General features: G+C 36.0%; 3 protein-coding genes across 4 annotated transcripts; all 3 read left to right on the top strand.

The window, feature by feature from the left end:
* Positions 1-152: 152 nt before the first annotated feature.
* LOC149735954 (uncharacterized) lies at positions 153-3,759 on the top strand. The gene is made up of 10 exons (XM_089877810.1): positions 153-460; positions 569-609; positions 757-806; positions 881-1,151; positions 1,352-1,504; positions 1,622-1,747; positions 2,053-2,223; positions 2,488-2,577; positions 2,809-2,922; positions 3,419-3,759. The coding sequence occupies exons 1-10, from the start codon at positions 298-300 to the stop codon at positions 3,548-3,550; spliced, it is 1,311 nt and encodes a 436-aa protein (XP_089733936.1). The 5' UTR covers positions 153-297; the 3' UTR covers positions 3,551-3,759.
* An 11-nt stretch (positions 3,760-3,770) lies between these two features.
* On the top strand, positions 3,771-9,256 carry LOC149735953 (sphingosine 1-phosphate receptor 4-like). Of its 2 annotated transcripts, none has more exons than XM_089877814.1 (3): positions 3,771-3,907; positions 7,586-7,967; positions 8,407-9,256. In XM_089877814.1, the coding sequence occupies exons 2-3, from the start codon at positions 7,625-7,627 to the stop codon at positions 9,195-9,197; spliced, it is 1,134 nt and encodes a 377-aa protein (XP_089733940.1). In that variant the 5' UTR covers positions 3,771-3,907; positions 7,586-7,624; the 3' UTR covers positions 9,198-9,256. The 2 variants fall into 2 exon arrangements, with proteins under 2 accessions (XP_089733940.1, XP_089733939.1); XM_089877813.1 differs by lacking the exon at positions 3,771-3,907 and adding an exon at positions 4,088-4,423.
* A 1,185-nt stretch (positions 9,257-10,441) lies between these two features.
* LOC149735952 (kynurenine 3-monooxygenase-like) lies at positions 10,442-17,636 on the top strand. Its single transcript, XM_089877806.1, has 16 exons — positions 10,442-10,742; positions 11,148-11,217; positions 11,704-11,801; positions 12,200-12,289; positions 12,650-12,698; positions 13,124-13,211; positions 13,517-13,682; positions 14,014-14,085; positions 14,361-14,482; positions 14,843-14,900; positions 15,220-15,309; positions 15,532-15,589; positions 15,986-16,068; positions 16,349-16,450; positions 16,663-16,722; positions 16,915-17,636. Exons 1-16 carry the CDS (start codon positions 10,695-10,697, stop codon positions 17,077-17,079), a joined length of 1,419 nt encoding a protein of 472 aa, XP_089733932.1. The 5' UTR covers positions 10,442-10,694; the 3' UTR covers positions 17,080-17,636.
* Positions 17,637-17,807: the final 171 nt, after the last annotated feature.

The raw sequence follows: 17,807 nt of genomic DNA, 5'->3' as shown, positions 1-17,807 counted from the left end.
CAAGTAATCAGAAAAAAGAAGAAATTCCATACGGTATATAGAAATAAAATAAAATGTGCAGCGTTAATATGTGTGGCAGAGCCAAAAAAATAACGGAAACTTACATATACGAACCTAAAAATAGGTGGTTTTAATAAACATATAGTATTTCAATTTACAAAACAAAATTAAAATTAAAATTTTACGAATATTGGTCGTGTGTCAAGTGATCTCACGTGCGTAGTTGTCACGTAAACGTTAATCTCCCTTATTGTTTACATTTTGCTCCGAAAAAAGTCCGGAGGACCAGATAAGAAGATGACGGATGACTGGGACGATGATGATTTCGGAACTTTTGAAAGTGCCGATTTGAACAAAGGAAGTGCACCAAGCTCTGCTACCGTAAATACCTCGACAAATCTTCCAGCCTGGTTACTCGAAGCTCAGGCGAAACCCCCAATTTCACCAACACATCAACGAGGTCGGATTTTTTAATGATTTTATTACAAATTTGTTTAGCGTTTATTTGTTTATATTGTGTTTTTTTATGTTGTGGAAATACATTATTTTGTGTATTTTATTTTGTTAGATGAGCCTAATCACCCTGCAAAGCCATCCAATTATGAACAAGTAAGTCATTATTATCATACATCAATTAGAGTAGGGTGGGGGAAAGATGAGACCCTTTTTTATTCTATTTTATCGTCCAATTTGTTAGTAAACAAAGAACATTTAAGAAATTATAAAACCTTAAAATCTCTATATTTATTTTGACAGCTATCCCTTCCAGCCTCTGTAGCATCTATATTTGACTTAACTAATACCAGGTTTGTTACTCTTGTGTATACACACTATGTCAAACACAGCTTTTTAATCAAAGTAAACAATAATTCCTTTGCAGTGTTACTAGTGAAGAGGCTACAGGTGACACGGGACATGATACAGTTTCGGCTACCATAGCAGCCCCTGCAGTTACTGATTATGCATTCAATGCTGTGTTTTCTGATGCTACATCTGCACCTTCAACGTTATCAACTGAAGAAAAAGGATCCGTATTTGTGAAAAAAGAGAAAGAAAAAAAGGTGGAAGAACAGAAGAAAGAAAGTGATCTGGTTGTCCAGTTAAGAGGACAACTAGACTCTGCCATGGCCTTAAAAGAGCAATCTGAAATGGTAAAAGGCCTTTACACTTGAGTATCTGTGAATACAATACAGTATCAAGTTTTTAATTTGTTTTTTTAATTTTAAAATTTAGTTAATTTTAAAATTTATCTTTCTATTTTATACGTACTAATACTAAATAATTTTACTTTTCTAATGTTGAAACCTATCCTGTTAATATTTTGTTGTTATTTCTGTGTTTTTTTTTGCAGAGTTTGAACGAACTCCGTGAGGAACTAAACCACAAAGTGGAAGAGCTGAATAAGAAGATAAAAAGGAAAGAGAAGGAACACTCCATAATAATGATGCAGCTGGAGGAGAAAAAGAGCAAAGAGTTGGAGCAGCTCCAACAAAGTTCAGAAAATGTAATTTTTGTGTTTGGAACTGATTTCTTAAACAAAATTTCAAATGTTTTTGTTCTAGAAAAAAAAATAAAACCATTTTGTGCCTTTTTTTATAATTCATTTATATTTTGCCACCAGACAATGAGAGAGGTAACTGAGCAATACACCACATTATGCAATCAAGTGGCTGCGGATCAAAAGTTACAGTTTGAGAAACACTTGCTGGAAATCACTGAAAAATGTTGCACTATGTTGAACCAGCAGGTTTGATGTTACTTTTTAACTATATGCTCAGTGTAAGTATGAGTTTGTATATTCTGTGTATATATACTTGGGCAAGGCATTTAACATCAATGACTCCTACCAACAAAAACCACCCGTAAGATGTTCTAAACAAGATTCTTTATCCTTACAAATACTTGTATTAGTATTCTGGGTGTTGGGCTTATGGACAAATTACCGAAATCCTAGGTCCCCTCGACCTTACTTACATACATACAATAGAACAAATTGAAATTATGGACTTCAACATTGACTTTAATGTTTTTTTTCTCTTTATGACCATGCAGAACGATTTAATGACTCAGCAAATGACTAAGCAACAATCTATATTCGATGAAAAACTGTCGTCAGCGATGAATCGATGTAAAGATGATCTTGATCTTCTTGTGGAGGAAAAGATAAAGATGGTGGAGGAACGATGCTCCTCTGCTTCGGAGGCAGCTGTAAATGGAGTCAAAGTAAAAATACCAAAATAATAATCACCCACAAAGTTACATATGTGGTAAATTGTAATGGGGAGCGATGTGTATGAAACAAAACGCCTGTGTTATACCGATCTTGCGTTGCCATGTGAGGATAAATAAGTTGCCTTAATTTATATGCAACGTGGTTATTGGACAACATTGGGCAAAACTTAATGAAGCAAACATTAATAATTTTCTAATAAGTAGTTAGGGACTTTTGGTAAAAGAATAAACAATTTTAAGAAAATTATTTCTCAGGTTCAAATTGAAGAAGACTTTGAGAGAGAGAGGAGTTTTAACGCAAAATCAAAACGAGACCTTGTTGCTGAACTTACTTTAAAACACAAGGTTGGAAGGTTGCTTGTTGTGGATAGCTGTCTGTTGTCTAAGTGTGTGTATGTATCCTTATTCGTTCATTCAAGTAACAAAATGTAGCCGTTAGATGGCGCTGATGAGACTTTTTTATACTTAAGTTGCGTCGATCGTAACATGGAATTGTGTGTTTGTATGGCAGCGTTTTTTTCGTCAAGAGTTGCACTCGTTTTTTAGCATGACCTCACAATACCGTTTGTTACACAGGAGGAATTAAGAGCAAGTGTGGAAGAGGAGAGAGTGCGTGGTAACGTCATAAAACGAGACGCAATAGAAGAAACAAAGAAATCAATTTTACGTATATCCCGCGAGGAACAACAGGTACTTTTAGTGGCAAGATAAAATATTACGATTTTAGTGACGTAAAATTCGGATGGCAACACTATTCGCAAGTTCACGTTTTAAAACACTGTACTTAAAAACTGGACTTGCAACACTATTCGTACATTAAAGTCTGGCAACACTGCTCTTCTTATATAGCTCGTGCCATCTATTTATAATTGAACCGACCAATCGGTCCTGAAGAATGCGAATTATGTCGTAATAATTGAACCTGGCAGCGATGCAACTATGTCGTCATTATGCGTGTTGACGTGAATTTATCACAAAACGTTAAGTTTGTTTTCTCTTGTGACATGCTTCGTTGTAAGATGGACTTTCATAGATTGATTGAATATATATAAATGAATGAACTTCTATATCCTCTCGTGGCGGGGCAACAACAGTCGTTTTAACAGTGTTTTGTTTCGTATTCCTCGTACCGGCTACAAGTTGCCACATTCATTCATTTAACAGATTGATTTTTTTTAATTTTTAGGAAATGGAACTCACGCGAGAACGTCACCTAAATGCGATCGGTATTCTGCTTACGTCATCACAGGAACACCTACGTCATCTCCGTGATGACGTCACGAGCAATCCCAACGCAACGAAGCATATCGGAAACTAATGTATCAATATGGTGGTCGGTGCAGTTTAGTGCAGAATTTACCCTTTGTTTAACACTTCTGTAATCTATTTCTGTTGGTACTTTTGAACTAATATGTCAGTGTGCGCAGTAACACACTGCAACACACACTGACTTTACATACTTTACAGTAAAAGTCTACAAAACGCACTTTTTATCTCTTCAATTAAATGAACCTAATTTTGTTATTTTTTTTTTAAAAAATTGATGTTACCATTCATATAGCAGGCACACACATTCACAACAGCTTTTCTTTTTCCACAACTTGACCAAGTTCGACGACGAAAATTTGATCTTTCAGTTTATGACCTTACACTTCTGTTGTGGGGTTTTTACAATGTGAGTGCAATATTCTCAAATTTACATTTATTACAAAATTGGTGTATTCCTGTCTGTTTTGGGTTCGCTAGTCAAAAGACATAGTAAAACTTAGTGCGCAGCGGCATAATGAATGAATGAATGTAACTTATTTATTCTCGCGTGCTGGCGCGGCGATGATAGTATTTATAACACGTGAGTTCTGTCTCGTATACCTTGTGGGCTTTATACCTTACCCAAGGGCACAAACGCTTTTAAAGGTAACAGCATCGAGCCTCGAACCCATAACCGCTCGGCTACAGTCATTCGCCGTATACCACTTTGCCGTGATGTCGAAACTTGTTGTTTTCGAAATTTAAAACTGCAAGCTTGACTCGGCAACTTGATCGTAGCAATAATCTGCACTTGGCCACCGCTTCATTTGTTTGGCTGTTTTGAAACAATGGCTTTCATGATCCTGACTGGCGTTTCCTTCCTTAAGCCGTGATCGCACACCAACGACAGCAGTTTTTCCCAGAAAAAAAACTGTCGTTTCAGGTAAATACAGACGCTGTACATAAGTAGGATGGGGGAAGATGGGACTTCTTTTCATTTAGTTTTCTTATTCAATTTGCTAGTAAACAAAGAGCATTCAAAGAATTATAAAACTGTATCCTCACGACTCCTATATATCGTTTTTTTTGTTTAAAACACGATTAAGATATTTCCATATTATATATGAGCTAAAGGTGTCCCATCTTCCCCCCCTATCCTACCCTAATATATCTAAGCAGATGTCCAATGTTGCGTAACAGCGGGGGATTAATTTTGTCGATTTTCAAGTAATTGGGATTTAAACAGCGGAATTTACACAACTAATTGATGCGGATTTTGCTGTGGGTTACGTAATACAGCGCTCCAGGAGACAGGCTTGAATTACGCATGTAGGGGGAATTTAACAATACATGCAATCAGCTTGACTTTATGACAAAGTCCTATGTAGAACTACAGAAAAGTAAAATTGTATTCTGAACGTGTTAAACAAAAGTAATTTGCAAACCAAACTGTGCAGTTCAGATAGGGTTGAATCGGAAACAGAAATTAATACGAGTGTCAGAAGATTTATCAGAAATGTATTATTAGAAATCAGCCATCTATTGTTGTTTACCACTATGTCGTCATACTAAGATCGTGCTAGAGATGGCGCACGGTTTAGTCACGTGGGGTGCCTCGTCACTCCGCAGCCGGTACCGGAAAAGTGACTTTTTTGATGATTCGCATCCGGCCAGCAGCAGATGCATTTATACCTGTAGTGTGTAAGGGATCGAGTGTTGCGAGTCACGATGCCGCGTCAATACATCTACACAGCACAACAAACAATTCGTCATTCATATCAAAACAATGAGCCTAAAATAGACTTAAATTTGACATTCTTATAAACGGAGTACGAGTTGGCATAACAATTTCTGAGACGTGTTTTTTACTCACCGCAATTAAAACCCAAAATAAATTAAATTCGATTTCTGTTTGTAATTTATATGGTTCAATGCGGTTATTTTATTGCATTTAGTATACCGCGACACGTAAGAGCAGCGCGTCTATATTGTTTTCAAATTTGCGTGGGCGCTGTATGCATATATATATATTGGGTGTCAATTTCAACCAATTTCTCTGCAAATCTTTCGGTGTAATAATATTAGGTCTGGGTGTAATGATAAATTTCCTTCATCCGCCGCAGATATTATTGTTCTGTGGTTAGGTAGGCGTAAACTAGAACCACAAACTTGCTAAGGCACTCTGTTCACACTATACAGCGGTACCGAGTCAAGATGACAATTTCAAAATTTGTAGTTATATACTCCCACAGGACATACTGGTCACCCAGTAAAAGCGCTGTTCGCGCCAATAAATTGAAAGATCGCTGCCCGCTCGATTTTTAATGACGTTCGCTAACGGCTTGTCAAATACTGGCTGACTTTTCCCAGAGGCACATTAACTCACTTTCGGTGATTTTGTTTGATTTTGAAACGACGCCTTACTCTTAATATACGCTGGTGGTATTCCTATAAGGGTGGTATATACTCGAGCTGTGAAAGTTATTTTTAGTTCAAGAGGTCTAAGGTTTAGCATTGTTTTGTAGGTGGCCTTCCAAATTTAAATCCAGAATATATAAATTTTCACACGGAGTAGATGGGCAGACTTCCGCTTAGTTTTTTTGAACAAGATTGTGCGCAAATGTTAGTCGTTTTAAGCCAGATTTGTTTCGAAAGTCTTTTTTCTGAGTTTTTAGTCAAATTTTAAAATATTATACATTGGTTTAATAATAAGCAGGAATGCTAGCTTTGTCTATATATTAATAATTATCTTTTCTATTTATTTACCTATTCATTCGTCGCTAACGCGAAGGCTCTGACAGCCGCGTGTTGATGACCTTAAAGATAAATCAGACGATGCACAGTACCGGAAAATATAGCGTCATCATTTGCTAGTGCTATGGTGTTAATTGTACAATTGAGATTAAGCTGAACGCAGGGCGCGATTGCTTTTGAGGGATATGACGAATTCGACAAACAGGAAACAACGTAACAAGCCCCAAACAGTGTTCGCTTGTAAGTCAGTGAACATATGTTGTTGCCATCGTGTTTCGTACTTCTGGTACCTCGAATTGCGAAACAGTTTGTCGAAACCGGTGTGCTAAGGGAAGTTCATTCGTTGTGTTATACGCAGATTAGCAGCGCACTCATAACGCTGTGAGCATTTTCGCGGCAGTGCGCCTCACTGGAACTTTACTCGCACGTTACGTCTGCAGAAAATTACGTCTGCACGTTACGTCTGCAGAAAAAGAGAAAAAGGCGCAGACCCAAACTTTTTATGGACTGTGGAAGTCTCTCGTTCCAACGCAGTTTAGTGATTAGGCAAAGATGCGAACATTGGAAGCTAAGCTGCAAATATTAAGGTTAATGTCGGCTTGCCCGTGTCGTGGCCTGTTTTTAATTGCGCGCTGCTTTGAAGTAACGAAACTACGTTATTGCATTTATTCTGGCGTCAATATACATCTTTAAATGTCCGCTGAGAGAATGCAAGTTATTATTAAGCGTAAGCCATGCAGGCAGCGTTTTTGGCGCAGTATGTAATTATCGTTTCAATGAAAGCGCGTCGGTCGTTCGGCAGCCCAATACGGCGGATTTATTAGTACGGCTGCTTTCTGTATATGTAGCGGAAGTGGTTAATGAAACATGATCCCTAGCACGAGTATGAAGTTTTGGTTTAGTACTTGCTATGTTTGTATCACGAACATGCTTCGTTTTCTGCTTCCCTGGTATGACGCAAAGCTGTGTCAAGTCTGATGTTGATGGTATCTGCATCATGCAGCATTCAGGAAAAGAAGTATAAACTATACGAACATACAGAAAGGAAGTTTGCGTATTATTAAGCGGAGGGTATCTCAGATACTGTCGTGTTAAGGGCTCAGGTTTGCCGCGATACTTTTACAAGTTAAAGTTAAGTTTTCACATGTGTTTTGCAAAATATTACATTAATAAATGCGCCGAACGGATTTAAAACACCTAATCCTAACGCGAACCTGAAATGTTAAACCTAAACACAACAGATTAACCAGACAGCAGCAGTATGATATATTTTATAGTTTTGACTTTTGGTAGCCGCTTTCAGACCTTTGACTTATTACTTTTCGCTGTTTTAATGACCTTTTATTCCCAGGGATTTTAAGTGCTGTGTCGATCGTACGTTTGCGGCAGAATGTCAGCCAAGCAGACGCGCTTGTTTCCCGATGTGCTCAGCGGAAATTCGATCAACGTTTCTACCTTACCGTTTGCTGAGAACGAATCGTGCGTGCCTTTAAAAGAGCCGTTTATACATGCAGTATCCGCAGTGCCGGCTTTGGTGGTGATTGAAAACCTTGTCATACTACTTGCTCTGGTCTTGTACAGAAGCCGGCTCAAGCACAGTAATGTTTACCGTTATGTGGCGAGCACCTTGGTTGCTAATTTGGTCACCAGCGCCCTTGGCTTTTATCACTTTATCAACTACTATTATGGAATCGAGTCAGCTCACCCGAATCATTGGTGGGCCTTTCGAAAAGGTTAGTTACGTTCATATGGCTGTTGGCAAGGTATTGGTATTATAGTATTTGGCAGGCTGTAAATAGTTTCCTCATTAATCCCCTTTGTAAACTATGTGAACTAAAATCCCAAACTGATTATTTAAACAGAATAAAAGTAACTTCACGATAAGTTTAAGAAGATGTTGTAATTTTCGCGTAAGTGGCAATTAGCAGGTATTTTTTCCGATATCATATTCAATGTGACCACTAATTTTAATATATAGCGGAGTGGGGTAAGATGAGACATGTTTTCATTTTCTCTTTCTATTTGGTAGCAAACACAGAATATGTACATCATCTTTTTACACCTGTTTCTCCAGGAGAGCGTTGTTAATTGTTCAAAACACTATATATATGTGATTTAGCTGCTAAAACAGTATCCCATTTTACCCAGAGTAAATAATTGTTATTTCTGCAGGTATGACGCTTGCTTTGTCTCTTGTATTGTGCGGCAACATTGGCTTAATGATATACGGCATCGAAGACAGTACCTACATTGTTGGCAGAGTTTCAATGCAGACCTCAGAACAGTCAACAAGATTGGACCCAAAATTCCGAAGGCGAAAGGCCAACGCGTTAATCTGCGTTGTGTGGGCTCTGCCTACGATATATGGCCTGTTGGCGATGACTGATTGGAATTGTACGAATTTATGCAGTTGCACGTTGAGCTACAAGTCAGGAAAATATCTCTGCCCCGTCGGAAGGTGTTCACATATCTATACTCCAATGTCAAAGAGCTATCTTTTAGTTGTTGTGATCTTATGGGCTCTGGAATGCATTGGGCTTCTTTTCCTACTTTGTAGATCATTCTGCAACATCCGGGGCAGAGGAGACGGGAGCGAGAGCGGAGGTCGAAAGATCAGCATCCGAAAAGCGCTCGGAAAGTACCATGCATCACATCACACTGTCACCATTCTATTCATCCTCTTCGTAGTCTGCACTGCGCCAATCATGGGTCTTTTCTTCGCTGATTTTATCCAACAAGATGCTCATTTCAGTCACTTTCTAGTTAACTGCATCACACCGCTTCCCCTGGTATACTGTGTTGTGAGTCCTATCCTTATCACACAGAAATTATCTGGAGTTCGATCCGCACTTCTCATGGTAATGACTTTCTCGTGGCTTAAGCCACAAAGTAACACTGGGCCAAAGAATGGGGAGAAAAAGACGCCCCAAACCCCTGACAGCACCAATCCTACTACGCATTAGTACCGATATTTTGTACATTGATGAATTAACTGTGTGAAATAAACCAACGAACAAACATAGCTGTTTTGCTCGTCGTTTTCTAAGAAAAGCTAAATAGCGACAGTCGGTATAGATTTGTTTACTTAACTTTTGCTGTGCATTTATAACTTGCTGTATACCTCTTTCGCGTAGTTATATTTATACTAGGGTGGGGTAAGATGAAACATGTTTACATTCTCTTTTCTATTCTTTTTTGTGGTAAACAGAAAATATTTATGAAATTATGTAACCGTATAGTCCCGCGGCTCTATAAAATGTCGTAACTGTTTAACGCACGATAAGGAAGTATTTTCTACACTAATTCATCGAATTTGGGACATTGTAAACTGTTCCCACTTGCTTTAACGCTATAGTCGACCATTCCCACTACGCAGCTAATTTATGAACTTGTATTAAACAGCGGAAGCGAGATGTCCGAATGGCTCCTTTTATAGTGGTGACAGACATGACCGAAAATAGGAAAGAGCGATACACTCCGAAATTAGAAAACCCCTACTGTTCCTACTGACCGTGGGCAAATTTGTGCGGTAATTGGCATTCAAGCTTTCTTGGTTTCAGGAGCACTATACATCATCACATTTCCTGTGAATTGCTTGTATTTGCTTGCGGTCTCGGGTGCCTTGACACAAGCCTAATAATAGGAAGTGGATTGCGCAATTTTGTCGCTTAATTTTATGTTGCTTCCTTCTCGGCAGCACGTACGGAACTGTTAATTGCCGGTACTAATTGATAAATCGCTCTTGCGGTTGCCAAAAGAACAGAAGCCAAAGGCTGTATACTTCTCAATCTGAGAAAATCCATTGGATTTTCTAGGGATTAAGTTTGGTATTTTATTTAAAGTGACAGCTGCTTTTTGCATAACGCTGTAGCTTACTTTCACAACCTTCTGTTTTTTGACATTCCTTTTGCAAAGGTTTTAACGAAAGTATCCGCTTTTTCGATATGTCTTTAAAATTCCAGTAACTGCGTGTACAATTGCTTGCCTTCCAACCAAGTGGCATATTGACTCGATATTTTAAAGTAATAGCACGTAAAACGCCGAAATTCTACCAAATTTTAACAAAATATCCCGAAACCGCTCATTTTATGCAGCCCAAAAACCATAGTTACTTAAACATGTTTAGGTAGGTATCTATGAAAGAGCACAGCGGTTTGACAAAAAAATCCCCCTCAAAATAATCCCCCACAAAACTAGAAAGCTACATAAGTGGTAACTCGTAAGGGTACGATGTGTTTAAAACAGAAAACCTATGTTTTAATGAATTACCTGGAATAAAGTCATTTGCCGCTACGAGTTGGTGCAAGATATCTATTTATGACACTCTACCGCACACGCTGGTTTGTTTATTCTGTGTGGCAGATATCAAAACAAACTTCTTCGCACGTTTACTAAGCAGAGAAGGAACACGGAAACGGCAAGCTTATTTCCGTATAGTTTTAAGCCGTGTTTGTAGCAAGATGAGTTCACAAAATCGTGGCAATGTTACAATTGTAGGAGGAGGACCGGTAAGTACAAAATGCAATAAATTGTTACTATAATATTTTTACCTAATCTTGTATAACTTGTATTGATAAATTACTGGTATTCTATGTTACATATATGTTTGTTTTTAAATGAGGTCTAAATTGTAAAGATGATGCTAGTAAAGAATCCTCTCCCTTCCGTAACCATTATAACCCCTAAAACTACCAACCTCTAACACTTTCCTCCAGCCTAATCTGTAATGTACCGAAGGATTCTTGATTAGTGCCAAATTTTAAACAAAAAACTTACTGTAACATTTCATATTATAGGCAATGCATTATAATTAGGTGTATATTCACCAACACCTGAAGGCTATTGGCAATATCAAGGTGTTGTTTTAAACCTATTTAAAATTGCAATGCATTATTTGTTGATGTGGATTACAGGTGGGAGCATTACAGGCATGTTTGTTGTCACATAGGGGATACCATGTTGATTTACATGAGGCCAGGAAAGGTAAACTGAACTTATCAATTATAAGTTAGACTTAAAAAAATATATATACTCATACGGATGCAATATTCCATTTTGTTTTACCTGTGGCCTTTATGCCCCAAATAAATTATGTATAGTAGGGTGGGGGAAGATCGGATACCCTTTTCATTCTATTTTTTCGTCCCATTTGGTAGTAAACAAAGAACATTCACAGAATTATTAAACTGTATCCTCATAACTTTCATAGACTGTTGTTAATTGTTTAATAACGATCCGGATAGTTGCATATCATGTGTTAAAGATGTCTCGTCTTTTCCGACCCTACTATATTGTAGATTTTGTATGTTTGTTCATGGATTCAATCAAGTATCTTTAAAAGGTATGATTATACATCTTAAAAAATGTACTTGAAAAGCAAACTAATATAGGTTATTATGTGAACTAATGTATATACTGGGAAATTTTCTTACACATGAATTAAATTATTAAACTTAAAATCCATTACAGATATTCGGAGAACTGATTTTGCTGCTGGTCGTAGTATTAACCTTGCTCTCTCATATCGAGGAATACAATCGTTGAAACGAGCTGGTTTAGATGAGAAGGTTATATAACACAAGTTAATACATCGATACACATTTAGTTTTTCTTTATATTAAAATAGCCGCTAAACCTAGGGTGGTAGGGTAGCCGGGCTAAAAATTTTTGCACTACATTAATCAGAAAAAACATTTTTTTTTTCTATACGTCTTTAATCAGTAAGTATTAGAAACCAATAAGTTTGATTTGTGTCATAGGAATGCAGGCCTAACTATCCCTGCTTTCCTTGTCTTTGCAAAGGTTTGGCTCCCATGTATTCTACTATCTATACCAAGTCCTTGAGGATCTCGAATTTAGGCCACATTTGGCCCATTACCTCAATGTGCCTAAGAGTAGCCTATACAGTACATATAAATAATTGGTAATAATCATGTATGTTATTATACTTAGCTTTCTCCTTCAGATTAAAAGCCTTGGTATAGCAATGCACAGTCGAATGATTCATCCATTAAATAAACCATGTTATAAAATACCATATGGAAGAAAAGGACAGGTTAGCCATTGTTGCAATATAGGCATTTGATTTTTAGATTAAATTTATAATAAATTTTTTTTTATATGTACTTGTAATAAATAGTAGGGTAGGGAAAGGTAGGACACGGTTAATTGTTTAAACGTTGTCTTTGCAAAGGTTTGGCTCCCATGTCCTATCTTACCCCACCCTACTATACAATTTAAAAAAAATGCCTTCAATTTAAAATGTAGGACACGGTTAATTGTTTAAACGTGTCCTATCTTACCCCACCCTACTATACAATTTAAAAAAAATGCCTTCTTTAGTCTTTACTTTACAAAAATATGTTAATGGTTTAAAACTTGTTCATATTTCATCCCATCTTTTGTTTTCATTCAGTATCTCCTTTCTATTGATCGTTTAAAGCTAAACCAAGATCTTTTAACTGGTAAGTTGCTGTTTATGGTTTTACAATGTTTAAAGTGTATGACCATAAAACAGTCATGCCTCTAACCCAGTTGTCACTAATGTGGTGTACAGATTCCCAGTTATGACCAAAACTGTATCTTCACAAATCACAAATTTCAACACTTTAAATGCACATAGTTTTAAGTCATATATAGATACATTGTTCAATAGAAAAATGTGTGTTTTTATAGCCTTAGATAGGGATGCACATTACAGAATAATTAGGTATTCTAGAATACTTTATTTCGAATCTAGAATTCCGAATCTTTTTATATTTGATGACGCATTAAACAGAATACCGAATCCCGTAATTAGATTCGAATACAAAAGGATTCGAATCTCATGGATTCGAAATACTGTAATGTGCATCCCTAGCCTTAGAAAATAAATACACTATAATTTCAGCTGCCGAAAAAATGGACAACATTGATTTGCACTTCAGTTCAAAACTTGTCTCCTGTGACGTAGACACTGCAACAGCAACATTTAAAACGTAATTTCTTGTTTTTAGAGAATTAAATATAATTAGAATGGTAAAGAGAAACTTTATTCTGTCAAGTTTATTGTAAATCTATTTGTCACATGTAAAAAAACATGGTCTGCGCTATCATTTTCGAAAAGTTAAATAAAAATTATGTTGTGTTACTTCTGCTACCAGGCAGAATGTAAATAATCATTCATCAGCTCATCTGGTCTAAAAAAACAAAGTGTATTTCCAATGTTTGGTCTGCCTTTTGACAAGACTTTATCAGGATAAGTGTTATGTCATGTAGCGGCACCGAAGCTTGTTTTTAACAGGGAAAATGAAGGAAATATTGATGAAACATCACAAGTGTTATTCGGGTGTGATGGTGCATACTCTGCTGTTCGTAGGCAGCTACAAAGAGGGTTGTTCGACTACGCACAAGTCTATATTCCTCATGGTTATAAAGAACTCTGCATACCAGCCACTTGTGATGGAGAAGTAAGTTTTTACCATTGTGATTTAGGTAGATAGTAAACTTTGGTACCTTGCTCAGTGGTTAGGTGCTTGCATCGTAACTCTAGGTTACTTGGTTCAATGCTAGACATCGATACGGATACTGATTGGTGAATGTGACTTTGCGCAAGGCACTTAACAGACGTTGCTCAAACCCAATGGTCACTAATGGGTTGTAGCACCATTGGTGTCAGGGTAACGTGCAAACTATTGCCCAAATCTCAAGTTCCAGATCCCATGGCATGCCATGCTGTAGAAACTCTCCCACATAGAATATAAAAAAACTAGTAGAAACTATGTTCCATTTGTTTTACAGTATGCCATGCCACCCAACCACCTGCACATCTGGCCAAGGCACACGTTCATGCTTATAGCTCTGCCTAATCAGGTAAACTAACAGTGTGTGTACATTAGGATAAGTTGTGGTTTTAAAGTATACTCTACTGGAATAACTTTAGAACTTCTTTCAGTTTGATGGGGGTACTTTTTTAAATGTGATATGTTGTAAAATTGAGTTTTAACGTATTTTGATTTTAAAAGAACAAAATTAAGTACTTAAAAACGTTTGTATCCTATTATTAAAATATATGTATAAGTTTTTTTTAATAATATTACCTAAAAAATAATTTACTCCCAAATTTTATAACTAGATTGTTTTTTTAGGATAAATCCTTCACATGTACTCTGTTCATGCCAATTACTAAGTTTGAAACACTTAAAACTGGAGATGATGTTATGGATTTATTTATGCGAGTGTTTCCAGACAGCGTGCCACTTATTGGAGAGTAAGTTTTACAATATATTGAATAACATAAACGCTTAACCATTTAAAATTCCTGAGAGGCAGGAATAGTTCTTACATACTGATACATGCAGTAAAAAGTCGCATATATGTGATAACTCGTAAGCAGGCACGAGGTGTATGAAACAGAACATGTTATAACGACTGCCGTCGTTAAGTAATAACATGTTATAAAACAAAAGTTTGCAATAATGTTTGAAACAAGATCACTGTAAACCTTTCAGGTGTGTTGCGCTCTTGTTGCATGTAACACATTGTAGCAATACCCGCCATGGTTCTTTATACAACCAAAATCTGTACATATATTACGACATTAAGTAATGCTTTTAATTTTTACCAACAGAGAATTTCTGAAAAAAGATTTTTTCAAACTTCCTCCACTTCCTATTATTACAGTGAAGGTAATGACGGATTTTCTCTTTTAATATTTAAGATTCTTCTTCATTTGTTTTCCGAAGATATAGGTATCAAATTTGCATTACAATGTCAGGCACAATGGCACTGTCTCTTATCCAGAGGATATGGGTTTAAGATTTGACGCTGCTTGCATTGTGGGAGTACGTGGCAAGACACATAACAGAAATTCCAGTCCAGTGGTCACTTTTGGACCATACATCATTAAAATAAATTCAAAATAATTACCTTTCTAGTTACATAATTTATTCATTCAAAATTCTACATCATCATTTTGTATTCTAACTTACCCACATATACCCTCAGTGTTCTCCATACCACTACAAGAACAAGGTAGCTCTACTAGGCGACGCAGCTCATTCTATGACTCCATTTTTTGGCCAAGGTTTAAACTCTGTAAGTAAAATCTTTAACAGATTTTGATTATTGCTGGAGCTTTACTAATACCTTTGGTTTACCATAACCATGGCATGATTTTAAATTTGTTTCTGTGTAAAAAACTATAACATTGCAGTTGCCAATCTTTGCTGCTTTGCTTTTGCTTAGCCCTATAACATATATTTTCCATGCAATTTAAATACACATAATTAAGGTGATCATACTTTAACAAACATCCAGGGTTTGGAAGACACTCTTCTCTTTGATGAGCTGATGGAAAAATATGATTGTGATTTTGGTGAGGTGTAAATATTGGCTCAGTTATAGAATATTTTACATAACTCTGGTATTTTTATTTTAAAATGCTGTAGCAGTAAGATACCTTTAGCTAGCACATAAGCTTCAATAATAATTCTGTAAAAATCCTTGTATGATAGTGATAATATATATTTATTCGGTATTACAAGTGGGCTAGACATTTCTTAAAGCTTTGGTGCAGTGCAGCTATTGCTATGATATAACAAGCTACATTTGCACTCTTGCGTGTGTTACACTCTTACCTTGCAAAATTTCAGCTCAATAAATGCAAATGATGCTCTAATAAATCGGTCTTCTTTTTGGTACAGTATAATTTATTGAACGCCTATGTTGAAATTAAGATATCCCATTTCCATTCTTAACCCAAGTTTTTCAGATAAGGTATTACCTATGTATTCTAAAATTCGGTGCCCTGATGGTCATGCGATATCTGACCTCTCCCACAAGAACTACATTGAGGTAACATATTTTATTGACCACAATTCTTACGAACTGTTTTCATCCACAATGCTTCCAATTAAATGTTAACATGCTTTGAACCTGAAGCGCACCTTAACGACTATCATTTTGTCCCTATAATATATCTTTCGTTTTACCTATTCTATAATCTTCACTTCTGTGATTGAAGAGAAAAATATAAATTATTAATATTATTAATCTTTATATATAACACTATTAAGCCTTTGCATTGTGCATGTCATAATTAATGCAACATTATAATTTACCGTTCTTCTTTCAGATGAGAGACAGTGTAACATCATTTTGGTTTCTGTTCCGTAAAAAAGTGGATACAATTCTGCACTTTTTATTCCCTTCATTGATTGTCCCAAAATATTCAATGGTACAACAAGTTTTTGTCCTATATATTTAAAGTGTTCTATTCCAGAGTGTTTAAATTACTTTAGATTACACTGGAGGTGTAATTTACTTTAAAAGAAATAATTGCATTACTTTGTAAGAGGTTGTAAGGCTACTTTGTGGTGCATAACGTGTTATATATACTTAGCAGTCGGTTGAATATGTGTGTTTAATCAATAGATTTTTTGTTTCTAGGTTGCCTTTACTAGAACCAGATATAGCAAAGTGATCACAGATTCAGAAAAGAATACAAAAGTATGTATAAATGTTATTTAGAATTAGGGTCTATGTTTTATGTGTTTTATTCATTTAACTTATTAAATTGCTATAGAAAACTTTATCTTCATATTCAAATTGTTGATTTGTCATAAAATTGTAAAAATATGAACACATGTCTGTTTCATAAGACTATGACCTTAAGATTTCAATTGTTTCATTTATTATCAGATCATAAATGTTTCACTGATCGGTTCATTTGCTGTTCTTGTTGGTTTTGTCATCTCTGCTTACTGGAGAACTCAAAAAGGAGAATCTATAATTCCGGAAATATTCTTTACTGCCTGGCGAAGCCTGAGTAGCACAACAGCCTGTTTTCGAAATAATTTTTTGTAAAAAGTGGCACTTTTTAAGCAAAATCACATTATGTGTTTTAAGGGTGATATTGTATCATTGTAGTAAATATGCAAGCAATCATATTTTAAATGAAATAGCAATAATCTTTACATTTAGCCTACTTTACCTATAGTTTTAGTGGGTAATGTTTTTTTGTTTTTTATGTGATGTACATGCGTGTATAAGTATACCTTTAATCAAACAAATCATTTCCTTTCTTCAATGTTTCAATGGGTGTATTTTGTATTCAGTGTATGGCACAGTCTCTATATAAACATGTTTGTAAACTTTCTATACAAACTCTTAGTATACTGTATTTAGAGGCATTTAGCATGTGTCACATACAATGTGGATGTAATTAGATACGTTGCATGGTGAAACGGTGACTGTATTTGTAATATTCCGTTGTTTTGAAAGTCTACTACCGTTACATTCATTCATTACATTCATTCATTCATTCATATATGCAATCAAATGTATTGTTTAAAAGAAACTTGGTTAATATTTCGTTTCTTAATTTAAAGTGTAGGTGTATGAAAATAAAATATTTTAGAATACTTTTGTCTTAACAAGTACATAATGGTATAAAAATACTTAAATATGGCATATAAAAACGACGATGGTTTATTTCGCTCCCCGATTATTCCAAAGCGCCGACGTGCCAGGTTACCAGAAACAGTGACGACTTCTTCATTTTTGACGTGTCGAAAATTTGTTCACGATTTTTA

Source organism: Ciona robusta, chromosome 5 (genome assembly GCF_009617815.1).
Source record: "Ciona robusta chromosome 5, ASM961781v2".
NCBI classification, from domain to species: Eukaryota; Metazoa; Chordata; class Ascidiacea; order Phlebobranchia; family Cionidae; genus Ciona; species Ciona robusta.
This window is presented reverse-complemented; position numbering and strand designations above follow the sequence as displayed.